Source organism: Zootermopsis nevadensis, unplaced genomic scaffold (genome assembly GCF_977971745.1).
Source record: "Zootermopsis nevadensis isolate Lab colony 2312 unplaced genomic scaffold, Znev_1.0 Znev_ptg000019l, whole genome shotgun sequence".
NCBI lineage: Eukaryota > Metazoa > Arthropoda > Insecta > Blattodea > Termopsidae > Zootermopsis > Zootermopsis nevadensis.
Window position 1 is genome coordinate 10,318,359 of NW_028259151.1, and position 14,138 is coordinate 10,332,496.

Sequence of the window (14,138 nt, forward strand, 5' to 3'; positions counted from 1 at the left end):
AGAAACAAACACATAAGACAATTGAAACAAAGAATACTCGTTCTAACATGAACACAACTTTTTACACGTGCAAAAATAAAGCCGGAATTGTTATTTCGTAAAGACTGGCATCATAAGCGAAAGTAAGTTACCGTTTCCCTGCTTCCGGGCTACTTTATCTGAAAATACTCTGGCTTACAAACACCACGGAGTCTTTTCCGCTTTGAAGCACGGGATCCATAAAACTCATCCGTTCTAAAAGACATTTCACGTTCTCTCAGCGTCGATTATGACGCCGTCCGTCTTCTGGGTTGCAGGGTCGTGTGCTGCTTACTCACTGCCCTTATGATGGAGGCAGCAAGTGCCTCCGAAACGTCGGTAACCTTCTACCACACTACGGCCGTCTTAAATTTCGGTCAACAACGGATCAACCTCAACATTTGCTCACATCGCATCGGGGTGTGTTCTGGGCGAATTCAGAGACTTCCGTCGTAGTTATCGCAGTTCAGAATAAAAAAAGGTCATCACCGCAGACGAAGATTATTGAACCCAAAACAAAGGAACTATAAATACAGAGACGTAGAAAGAGAGCGCTAAGCTGGCCACACGCTGTCCAGTCGTCTCTTTCCAAACGTCACGCTGTGTAGACGTGAATTCGATTAGTGACTCATAGTTTTACATTTCGATTGCCAAAATATAGCTTTATTACTCAAACAGTGGCATTACGTAGTCCACTACGCGTTACACTCCTTGCAGGACATCATCATAGTTTCCAACCATCTGTAGTAGGTACAGAGTTCACATTAATAATCTTCTAATACGCATAATAAATGTGTGACAACTCAAAGGCGAGATATGAACTACATTCAAACGTGACTTAAAACTGTACATTGAGCTTAAAAGACATTACAATGCCCAAAAAACCTATACCAACTTCGTAAAACAGTTTCTAGTGACGTGCGCTGTGTCGTTTACTTCACAAATGTCGGAATAAGCGATGGAACTATTTTAACCGGCGAAAGGACACGGCGGTAACCGCAGGATGAAAAATCACAAAAGAAGAAAGAAAATCTCAGAAATAAAAAGACCTGCAAAGCTGGGAAATAAAGATAAGGCGGTGAGTCAACCAAGAACCTGAATGGGGAAATAAAACAATAAACCAAACGAAATATAACTTGAGGATTACGTGAGCATCCGAAAAGACAAAATGATTTCTTGGAACACGGAGAGAAAACAAACGAGCCTAGCGACAATCACGAAGGCGGATAGAAGACGAACCTCGAAACAAATGACCCGCGTTCCTCAAACACGTTTAAGTAAATCCTAAGTTCCAAGTGAAGGCGAGATAAGTACAGTGCTTAGTTGGTGTATCATCACGTCTGCATTTTGACGGCGTAACAAAATGTATTGTATCGATAGGGCGGCAGGTGATGAACCACAAACTGTTTTCAAGTTCCTCGAGATTTTATCTCCCGCACCCACGACGTCATGAACTATATACATAACTAACTGACGACGTTTCCTTAGTTGAATAGAAGACACTGAATCAGGATTTGATTTTTATCCTCAGATTCAAGTTGTATAACTCAGTGGTATTCAATCTTTTTTGTTCGCGTACCCCCCAGATATAATTTCTCTTCGACTTTGTACCCCCAAAGTTGTTGGTGTATAATTCAAGTTATACATAGTATATAATCTACATCTAAAATAAATTAAATAAATTACATTACTGATTATTCAGTGTTTATCATAAAATAATATTTTTTTTAAAATTTTACGTACCCCTTAAGATGTCTTCGCGTACCCGTGGTTGAATACCACTGGTATAACTTGTCTGTGGCTTACAAAAACAATATTTTCAACAAATTGTTAAAACCGTTCGATGATAAAACCATTTTATTCATAGTCCCGTTTATAAAATTAGTTGAAATGAAGTCAAAACGAAATCTGAATAAAATACAGGAAGAGGATGTTCCTCAGAAGAGACCGCTTTCAACTCCACGCGTTTCAACTGATGAAATCCTAACCAGAGATTACCAGCCATCGGACTTCCGCGTGCTTCTACTCTGTCAAGGCCACAGCTTCTCACCTACGCTGACGAATGTGTCAGGTGCCTACGTTATTAATTCTAGTCTAGGACGGCGACACAACCTTGCTCGTTGAACGCATTTCGTGTTCATAATTCACACGCAGGGCGGCCACAAATCTCCATTAACACAGTTCCCGCGGGAATGCGTGAGGAATCCTGTTTTGAACTGACAGAACCACAAAACCGGTGTTCTCCTTGTATCTCGGACACAATGTACCACCGATCACACAAGAAGATTCATCAACCAGTGGATAAACTACAGACGAATGCAAAACCTTTACAACGGCGAAAGGGTTATATAAAATATGGACAGGCATTTAGCGGAGGTTCCAAGTCAGGATGGGAAATTCACGGTCTCCAGTGTCGGATATACCCCGAGTATGGAAGCGGCAGGTTCTTCAGAAACGTTGGTAACCACCCACACGACTTCATGCATCCAGGCTGTTTGAGAGAGGCTTCGTGATCTTCATATGGGCCTATTCTTCGTAAAATAAACTCAAGGAAGGCCAAGAGACCACCTGGAATACCAAAGCAAAATTTGGAGGATATCAAAAAGAATGTTAAAGAAACTGGACATGAGTGGATTACTCTGGCTCAAGACAGGTCCAGTGGTTGGCATCAGGGTTCCAGAAGAAGCAGGACATTTCCTGTCCAGCTGAGACTATAAGAATCACTGTACTCCAAGGGATGTCTAAAGAAACAAATTTCCATAGGTCTAGGTTATATAGCGCCGTGTAGCTATCCTGCTGATGGAGGCAGCAAGTTCCTTTGAAACGCTGGCAAAATTCTACTGGACCACGGCGCCTACGTTTCTACTTTGGGCACATCAAAGACAGGGTGATGATGTAAGAAGTGGACGTCGCCTCTGTCAACGCATTTTATTTCCCCAGAGGACTCCACTGGTCGGGCTCCAGACACTTTCGGGATAGGCCCCGCCCGAGTTCGTCGCACGGACCTCGACGTTCGGTTCGTCGGTCACGCAAACAAGGACAGGAACTACGGGAGGGGGGGAATTGGAACTCGGCCACGAGCGACCAAAGGCCAGGATAAGTTACCCGAGGTGAGATCCAACCTCCACCTCCTCAATGCACATGGACGTTAGTATAACAGATTCTGTAATCTTGGCACTCGTTTCGAAAATCAACGTGGAGCGATTTCGTTAGAAGCGCCTCTGTGTTCGTCTTCCTGAACCTAACACAACAGGACAAAGGGTGGAACAACAAGGAGGTTTGGTTTCTTACGAAAGTGTAGTGGGTGGACACAGCCCTTGTGGCATTACTGCTGTAAACACGTCATCGATCTGTGCCCACAGTTCAACGACCAGGCGTTTTTTAGGCTGCCCGTGTCTGAACCACATTTCGCCTCACTAACCAACACGCGAATTATCTGTCATTCCAAGTTCATCTACTCGATCGCACATAGACGCAGACTGCTACATTATTATTTTTAGTTGAGAAACGAAAATATTAGGGCGATCAAATCAAAAGTATGAGAAATACATAAATCTTATTCACAAACGCTGAAGGAAGATTTTCCAATTGAGGACAGAGACGCGGCAGGGAAGATGCAAAGTATTTTACGACAGTTTCCGGTACTACGATAAGGACAATGGAACGTAGATGTCGTCGAATGATCGAATGACCAGGGGAATATAATGTGGGAATCACACCCAATGACCGCTGAGGGACAATTTCACAACGAATCTTAATGAGGAAGGGTTTTCCTGGATTCTCTTTACTCCAGATAAAGTCCAGTATCACGGCAATGAACATCAGAGGCTAAGGAGCTCCAAGACCAGCTAAGCAACTGTAACCTTCGTAAGGCAGATGTACCAGGGCTGTGCCAGAATATCGTACTGGTACAGAGAAGGTTTTAAAGTTGACCATGCGCAAGACCGAACTTGTTCTGACGCGTGCCTTTTGAAAATGTTACTAAAACTACTTCGACATAATATTACCAAGAGCTGCGTTGCTTGCCTTTTGTTACGGGTTTGCAGAACACGGAAATCATATGCGTCGAACTCCCTTCTTGTTCAGGAAGCGACGCATCCAGGGCAGAACAACATCCATTACGTATTTTTGGTGCCAGGCCACCAACCCCGCGGCTCGAAGTAGAATCTTCTCCTCTTCTCCCCACTCCAAGCCACCAACTACGTTCACCCACGTATATAACCCCCCCACCCCCCGCAAAGAATGCTGAGGATGCAAAGTACAAGCTTCTCCTTCACTCGCTGATACCAGAATTTCTTTCGGGCCACTTTTGCACACTCGATACGCGGAAAGCGAACTCTTCTCCATTATACGCCGCGTAGCCTCGTCGGGAAATGCCAACGTTTCGGAGAACCATTATGTCTCCATCGTCAGGGCTGAGGACGGACGGACCTATCTGTCTGCGAGTCTGTGGAGGTCTGCAATGACGGCCGAAATCACTTTTCTAGCTTCCAGATTACCGCTTCGACGCACTTTCGTATATCGGGAAGGAACGGGCAAATTAACCTGACTCTGGCCACCGGTCTTGCCAACCACGGCGTCTTTTTAAGAACGCGACCCTTGCAGATGACGACGGATTCATACATGTCGAATAAAACTCACTTCATAAAAGTCGCCGTACCGCTGCGGAGCGGGGAGAGAAGACCCCCAAGGGTTGGTGACTAAAAACTGTGATAACGAATTCCATTGTGCACGCAAGCAAATGGTGCATTGCACGTGGAGTTGATGAGAGACGCGTAGCAACATGCGCACTCAAGTGTAGACCGGACAAAGAAATGTGATGTAAGACGCGTGAGATCATCAGGTCTCACGCACAAAAAGACAATGACGTTAGGGAAATGGACGCGTGGAGGTGAAATTCCAAATTACGGACGGAGAGGAACAAAACATCGTTAATGATGAAAGTCAACTTTCCTAATGACTGTTTCGCATGCATAAAAAACTTCCTTCAACATAAACGTCAAATTTTTTGGACCGGGAAATAATTTACGACGCAAGCATAACATTCTGCTTTAACTAAAATCCAGAATCTAAGGTTAAATGTGTGGCTCCATTTTCAATAAGACAGTCTCGCATGGCCTGTCACCGCGCCTTTATGTGCACATTTTCCGACAGAGAGAAGCTGACTGCTGGCAAGCTAGCCCTCACGTTTCCGTTTCACGGAACTCGTGACGACACAAAAATACACGTTTGATCAACCGTGAACAACGTCTAAATGTGTACTTGAAGAGATAAACAGAATAAGCGAGACAGAAATTGTACCGAGCGAGACAGAAATTGTACCGAGCGAGACAGAAATCGTACCGAGCGAAGCGCCTGCCAGTACCGACAGCAACCCAGCCTACTCGACGGCAATGTGGGTAGTCGACGAGTCCAGGCGAACCACGAATCAGATGCAAGTTTCACAATCGGTTGCTTTCGAACATACCGATTTTTTTTTTGGACACTAAACGTGGACTGTCTTCAATTTTGACGCCGTGTAAACATGTGGGACTCTTCGCCCTCGTTGTTATCCACATTCCCAAAGCTGTGATGACGTCAATTCTCATACGACATTCAGCTTGCTTTCATTCATAATCCACCACTACTTTACGACTGCGCAGAAGTACAAGGATGCTGTCCTATTTTGCATACCAGCGAGGAGGTGAGATTAGCCACGCGAATTCTTCGCTGTGCCAGCAAGATTACGAATAAAAAGTATACACACACACACGGCCGACAGTAATACACAACCTTTGTGTGTACGTGGTGAGCTATAAATATAAAATACGGGTTATTTCTTTTCCAAATTTTCTAAACCTTCGTACAGCAAATGATTGATACTGCACTAACAAAAAGTTCTGTCTCATTTTCCTGCATTCTAGCAAGAAAATATATCGATCTTCCAGACATTTCCCATAATCTACAAAAGACATTCAATGGCGTCTGGTGGCCCACGAGCTGTTCTCGACTGCCACAAGGACACACTCACCTTTGATATGAGTTCGTCGTGATTGGCTAGGTGTGCCCGACAGTGGATGCACGAGTATGTGCGGTGACAGTTGGGCAGATAGGCTTGAAAGGTCTTCACCATGTTGCTGAACGAGCCAACTGAGAGAGGAGGCGATGCCGGTGATGGTAAAGGTAATAGTACAGGTCTTGGTGGTGGAGGAGGTGGTGATGGTGGCGAGGGGACCCCAGTGCCATACAGCCTGCCGGTTTAGCCCCGAGGCCACAGCCCTCAAGAGCCCACCGCCCCCGTCAAGATTGCTGCTCCTGCGTATGATGATTACACTGCACTACCTGTGACGTCACAACGTAGCCACCGGCTGCCCTGAAATCAAAGGAGAGAAATCATCAGTCATCACGCGACAAACTCAGATCTGCCTCAACATTTCAAACCGGCTGAACCGACGACTGCGAAAGATCCATGATACAGCACGTTCAAAAATAATTTAAGAAACATTTCCTTCAGTTATGTCCCCCCCCCCCCCGGTCGAAATTCAGCACGCGTAAGGACAGCGATTCAGTCTGTTCCACGATCTGCGTCTACTTTTGAACACCCTGTAGCCAGTGGTAGAAAGTATGACTGGACCCGATAATGGTTTCTCCATCCACTGCAGTGGCAATGTATCATCAAAATAGAAATGAAAAAACGAATGGCGGAACCTTTCGGAGGGATGTGGGACGAGGTGTCGGCATTCACACGGAATGTCACAGGAACGCCGAGACTGGAACTCGGTAATTGACCGCGAGTCAGCCACCTTACGGCCGACTTAGGGTGTCCACGGCCAGCGGTCGCTGAAGGAAATCAAAGGCTGACACTGACGAGCAGAAACAGGAAGTTGTTACGAACTGACGTGTGGAAGGAAAATAAAGCTAATTATAGAAATGACGAATATGAAAGCTGGTAATGACATTGACCACAAAATGCCAAGTGTACATAACAGACAGAGCTAGTGGCCACAGTCTTGAAAGCAACAACATAGTTACTACATGCATGCTAAGAGAAAAGTAGAGGTAGATTTCATGCTGATAACAAACCGGGCTGTAGGCCTCCTTACTCAAAGCCGACGACAATCCAAAGTCCTCACCTCTCAGCCGCGGAAGTCAATATTTGAAATCTCAAACAGCGAACGTATAAACCGACGCGGGGAGTTTTCTAGACAGGGCAACCGTGAAGGGAAAGTACCCGCTGTGGATCGGCCCGACTCGACCCCGAGGAGCGTCAGCACTTTGCAGAAGTGGCCGCGACAAACTACAGCTCCCTTCGGTACGTCACCGGATGCCAGTCATAGCAATGTGCCCCCCGGTGTAGTCAGGACTTCACTTAACGAGCAGGCAGTAAAACTCTCGCTGTTCTTTATTAAACGCGACGTCATGAAGACGTTCAGGAGGGCGTCTCGTTATTAACACGGGTACTACATTGAGCTGGGAAGCCAGTTTCGCGTTCTGGCAGTTTTACTACCGATACTCTGCCTGGAATCGAACACAGGTCATCCAACATCCAAGCCGTCAGTCACTATACTGAGCTAACCCGATCTGAGTTCGACATCTTTTCTCTCACATGGGTGAAAATTCCTCACAGCCCTTTTAATAAAAAATACTTTACTTACTAAATCATCTGCCCACAAACTTTCATTGGTTTTAAACAACACTTAACTTTTGCGTGTATCACATTCCTTCTTGAGCAGCCATGTTACTCGCTCAGCTGGCCAGGGAATTCCCCGTCCTTTGCGGAACCCGGCGAGTGTGTTCCACTGGTCCCTGTTCAGAGCCAGGGTCAGTCCACGACCTCACATGCAGCTGTTAGACGACCTGTTTTTAATTGTCATTCCATCTGCGCCTAGGTCTACCAAGTGGTGCCTTCCCTTCAGGTTTTCCGATTAAAACTTGTGCGTGCTACATGTCCTGTCCATCTCATCTCCTGCATCTGTCGCCGTAATAATATTTGGTAAAGAGTAATTACGAAATACGTAACTACTCCATCCTGGTACTGCTACCTAACGCCCTGAAAATCCTGTGTTTCTTCCATACATTATTTCGTATGGCTTATAAGCCGCGATGCACTGCAACGCTTTTAATATTAAAAACGCGCCTTACATACGCTTAAGGGCTTTGCAACCTTCCTCCATTATTAACCTCAATAATTAAATTAGGTAAATTACAGTCTCGTGAAACAGAAACATGCACTGTATACAACTCCCACTACAGACAAAAATTCTACGAGGTGCCATAAAGAGATTATTGATCGTAAGCAGCGAGCTTGGGAACCTGAATTATGCTAAAATGTTTCGAGAAATCTCTCAGGAAGTTTACTCTTCAGGTATACAAAGGATTATTTCGGGAGAAAATCTAAAAACCAAGAAAATTATTTACGTATATGCGTCCTACTACGCACACAGAAAACCTAATGACGTTTGTTCCTGCATTACATAAATGTAAGACGGTCTGACCTAGCATGGGACGACGTCTTTTCCTTGCACAACACTGCTTTTAGCTTATCGTCCTGATGATGGAGGCAGTAAGGACCTCCGAAACGTCAATATTCTTCTACCAAACTACACGGCGCTACAATCCAGAAGACAGCCATCTCAGTTAGTTTTCTGCTCGGTTGGATAGTTGGTTGGTGATTTGAAAACAAATAAATAACCCACTGTGTAATCTCTGATTAAACCACAACTTTTTACCCCACAACAAGATAATTACGTAGAAACACAAACCAAGCAAAACAGTCGAGTCACATCGAAAGTGAAACGGAACACAGATTGAAGGACGCGCCATAAGTCAGAGAGTCCGTAACTTACCTGTCATCAACGCGAATCACACCACAAAGTTTTCGGTTAGTCAAACTACCCTCATGAGCACGAAAGGTACGAAGAAATGTCTCACATTTTCCATTCTGTTTCAAGTTCCTCGTAATAATCGTCCACTGTATCGGCATTTTTAAAGCTTTTGTGAAAAGTGCACGAACGCTTTCTGCAACGGTCGTGTCGATTTCTCCACTAGCCCGCAAAGTACTCGATTGATTTAGATTAAATTTAATATTTGGATCCATTGTCAGTTCCCGTAATATTTGTTCGTATCGGTCCGATATAAATCCTTATTAATTTTGAAGCTTGGATCAATCCATCAGTTTAGCCAAAAATAAAGTCACAGTGTCGGAGTTATAACTGCGGTATACTGTATGGTAATATGTGGCTTTGACTCAGACTGTACCTCCCAGCAAATAAGTCAGTCGCATTCTAATGAAAGGCTAACAGACCACAAGAAAAGAGCGAAAATACGGAGGAATGGAAACTCCTTTCCCTGCGCAAAGGAGCTGCGCACTGGAGTCGCAAAACCTGCTAATTATGACGTGCTTAGAGCTTCCAACTAATCAAGAAATTTCCCGAACACTTTCAGAGAAACTCTCCACTGGACCAGAGGGTAAGCAAGATGAACCCAGTCCACATCTTCAGACATTTATTTATTTTTCGGTAATTAAAATCATTCCATCTGCGTTTAGGTCGTGCAAGTTCTCTATCCCTTGACCCACAAATAGAATAATTAACAAATTAATGTCATAAATTTTAAACCACTGGAATTCGTATGCAAAATTTTTAATTCAGATCGTAAACACCAATTGGTGTATGAAACAGTGCAGACGTTCATTCCACTTTCATGAGGATTTAGGTTTAAAAGTACCGACAGACACGGTTGCGTAGATTGAGAATTGAGGAGCGGAGAAAAGTTAGTCTTAACTGATCAAGAAGGCACGGGGCTGCATCTACCAACAATTAGTCCTGTGGAAGGAAGTTCAAAAGCAGCTCGAATGACGGCGAACAACACGAGGCCAAGTCTGATGGAAGAGTGACGATGTGACGAGGGGTGGGAGGGGCGTGTGGCTGTAATCGACTTCCTGGAATGACACAGAGAAGCCGTGAGTTTGCTCCAATCTGCCTTTCCTTTGTGTTCAGAAAAGACTCACGTGGTCTTCATCCACGCTTGCCGAAGATTCAATGCCAACGACGAAGTACAAACTCAGGAATTATGTGTCATCTGGTCGTCAGGCAAGGGAACTTGTGTATGCAGTACGAGTTCGCCGCTGTCATTGGCCTCATCTGCCTACACTCAATTCGCCCACCCGCCCCACAGCGGTAAAGACAGCGTGACGGCTGACAATTACAATTATAGTTTGATTGATTTCTTCCGCCTGCGCTACCTCGGGCATACGCTTCGGATCACTCGCAAGACAACGGTATCTGCAGAACGGACTTCTTCAGGAGGTAGCAGGTGCCCAATGCTGTCCCGTACCTCGCCTCAGGCTGTCGTCCAGACACCGACATCGCCCTGCTACTTCCGTCTCTTCGAAGCCACTGTCAACACTCCACGGGCCAGCCCAACCTTGAGGACCATCTGGCCTGTCCCAGACCGAAACTCACTTCCGTTTACTTCAGTCCGAAAGAATCCACGGTTTCCTTCAATGCGTGAACGTCGGTAATCCTTGAATACATTTAACGACGCCCTAAGAACATCCGAGATTATTCTGGCGGACGGCTACTTGCGAGGTCTTACGGCGAACTAGTTCTGGGAAGGGGCATTACGAGAGTTTCGGCAGCCCAACTGTTTCATAAGCCAAAATGCAAAGAACCAATGGCCTGAGAAATTTTTAAAAAAAAACTCTATATAAAGTAGGATTTGAAGTTTTCACGGCGTGAGTCTGAAGATAGCCGTCTTCTGGGTTGTTGTACCGTGTAATCTGGTAGAATCTTACCAACGTTTCTAAGGCCCTTTCTGCCTCCATCATCAGGGTAACCCATGTTTAGGTTATTTACACAGCAGAAGAGAACATAAGATTTACAACGGAATAGTAGCAAATATTATCCTATTTAATTAAAGCTTATTCAACGACGTTGTCACAAGCTCAGTCCATATAATGTCGAATGACATTTAATTAATAATTAATTTGAAAGCAGAAGGAGGGATTGGTAAAAGTAAAGCTGTCCCGTCGACTTCATCGCGATTTTCTCGTGAATGTAAATAAACCGTGAAGCAGTAGACCTTCAGTGACTGTCAGCTAATGCGCCGCGTTACATAAAAACTTGGCAAACAATGCTATTTACCGCACGACTGAACGTCGATACAATCTCGCTATACAGTCGCTGGGCAAAGCCGTCTTCTGTATAGGCGATGGTTGTCATGCACGAGCTGGGGCCTTCGCCGCTGTCCTAGCACACAACGGCAATGCACAAAAACGTCATCAATCAGAATAATTTACGGAACAATTCTGTTAACAAGTTCTGCGGTTATGCCCCCATCCCACTTAAACTCCACAGCCCTCTAATGAACCTCATAATTAAGGCGCAGAATACTGACCCTTGAGTCAATGAAGAAGCCCGCCCTGGTAGATGAACACCATAGCTTGTGGGAGGTCGCAGGACACAAATTAGACGGCACACAACATCAACAGCCAAGTCGCAGAAGATAATCGACTGAAGTGAAGGATAATTACCATTAACACAGCTGTACCATGCACAGAAACTCTGGCTACCTCCCTCCAGTCGACATTAGTGTTCCTGAGTCATTTAAAGGCTGAAACCGTACCCTCGAACAGCGAGAACACGCCAACTCACTCCTTCCCCCCCCCCCCCCCCCATCACAAACTGTACCTCAGTTGGTTCTAAATTCGACAGTCGAGTTTCGGCCCCGAGACAACAACACGAAATTTCCAGGTAATACGGCTACTAAAAAATTCATAAATACGCGTATCTGATGCGGAATGTCCGTCCGTTCGTCGGAACGTGCCTCGAGAGCCGATTACCACAATGTCACGAAATCTGACGCTGGGGCACATTCCAATTCTCGTAATAAATGACTCGAAGAATGATTGCGATTACTCGTACAAAGTCACCATTAAACACGGCTCTGAAACTTCCTCGCTTTTAACAGAAATTGACTGGAAACGTAAATTCGTTTGGGCGTCGTAAGATTACGATATAATGTGAAACACGCTCTGGTAATCGAACAGTTGCGCGCAGACGATGTTCTACTTTGCGACCCGGGTTACAAACATCGGGGTAACTTCTGTACTCAGCCAAGTTTCAGTAGCCGGTAGCAAAACTGCGCGTTTCGCCTACGTCGGGTCCAAGGAAAAGAGCGCGCTACAAATTAGTGCCGCTGGGGAAAAAATGCTTAGAGTATCGAAATTGCATGATTCCTTATTAACACGAGTATCACTGGAGACTAGAATTTGTGAATGAAAAATGTTGACCAACCTGAGCTAAAACTCATTTATATCGACTGCGGTCAATGGAGGCTTCTGTCAACTTTACATAAAATCCGTTCATCCAGAGAGATTTTTACTTTGCATAAGCGAAACGAGCAGACGGGTGGACATGTCAAATATACGCGAAGTTTTTCTGAAACCATCATTTAATCCGTCGGATTTGTTTATCTTTCAAAACAATGTTCGCTAACCTTCATCAGCAGTGATGGAAATTAACGAACACAACAAATCATCGCCATCATCATCATCATCTGGCAACTGGTTTGTGTCACGTTTAAAGTTCTGGCGGCGGTGAGCCCTAATATGGACGCCTTCTAGGTTGTTTAGACGCATACAGACGTTCCAGAAATGCTCGCGTCCTACATCAGGACGATGTAACTGTTCAACAAACCCGAACAGCTGATCGCTGCCAACTGCGGCAAAGCTGAAAACCGACATTCGCATTATCTGGCGTCTGTAAAACCAGAAACAGCATCCCTTGATTCCAAGCAAGACACAGGCGTGTGCACTATTTAACCCTTTGAAGCCGAAGATCGTCTGAATATTATTTATGAATTCAGTCCGTACCGCGAAGAAAACACTACACCTCACCATTACGAAAATCAGCTGGTTAACCCTTCGAAGCCGAAGCTCGTCTTCATAATATTTACGAATCCAGACCGTACCGCGAAGAAAACACTTCACTTAACCATTAGAAGTCGAATCAGGCGGTACCACATACGATTTAACAAAAGAACATCCCGGTCGAAGCCTTAAATACTCAACTGCTGTCTGATTCTCTATGCGTAATGTAACGTTTTCCGATAGACATTACGAGGAAACAAACTTTGTATTAACGACGCACTGTATAAGAAATGTTCTCATTTGCAGGTTAAGTCGCTCTCAATGGTATGCGTTTGTTAATCAGAACGTTAGTGTGAATATTTAATGCTCACTAGCAGTAAATTCCACTGTAGAGGACACAACCCTTATCAGCTACAGGTAAATGCAAAATCCCTTGTGTGATGCTTACAAGGGTTAAATGCAATATTTTTTGCATTAACGCTAAAGTTTCACATGCTTTTGCGTGTGAATCTGTCTTCTGTTGTGAAGCAGAGATAAGCCTTACAAACCAGTTATCAGCAATCTCTGAGGACATCGTCAGTGCTTTAGTACACGCAATGGGATGGAAGAGGATAATGTAAAACTCCACACTAATTCACAAGACGATTAATACGACCTTTAACGAGGCATCTGATTTTGTATTTTTTTATGAATATGAATCACCAGTCTCAGTGAGGTAGTATATTTGCGTCATATTGTGAATTAGGTTAATATTTTAATATTTTCCGTCAAATCACAATTTTTAATAAGATAATAAAATATAAAATATTTAAAATATCATTTCACGTTCCGCATCGAATGATCGATTTACAAATTGGAACGTTCCAATTTGTAAATCGATCATTCGATGCGGAACGTGAAATGATATTTTAAATATTTTATATTTTATTATCTTATTAAAAATTGTGATTTGACGGAAAATATTAAAACATCAGTCTCAGTGAGTAACGTTGTATTAAATTAAATGTTCTTGCGCTCTGTTACCTTTCAGCGAAATAATTTAAATATTTTTTTTACATTGTCGTTTATTTTGCGAACTCGTGGTCCACTTAACGACAGTCAGTAGCTAAAATAACACAGCGTCGAATGAGTAATGAATAGTGGATTAGAAAGGACGTGGAAGGAAGTTGACGCGGCCTAAATTAACGTAATATCCTGGAATTAGCCCGGAGTAACTGCGGAAAACCACGTAACGCCTGATGACTGCTGGTTTCCGGGTCGAGATTTGGGC

At 44.2% G+C, this 14,138-nt stretch overlaps 1 protein-coding gene across 3 annotated transcripts in view; it reads right to left on the reverse strand.

The window, feature by feature from the left end:
* Positions 1 to 14,138, reverse strand: part of Ypel (Yippee-like) — a 109,956-nt gene that overhangs the window by 22,711 nt on the left and 73,107 nt on the right. For all 3 annotated transcript variants that reach the window (XM_022086497.2, XM_022086498.2, XM_022086491.2), the window contains one exon: positions 6,029 to 6,370. In XM_022086497.2, the coding sequence (XP_021942189.1) occupies positions 6,029 to 6,130 (102 nt within the window). In that variant the 5' untranslated portion in view covers positions 6,131 to 6,370. The remainder of the gene's footprint in view (positions 1 to 6,028; positions 6,371 to 14,138) is intronic.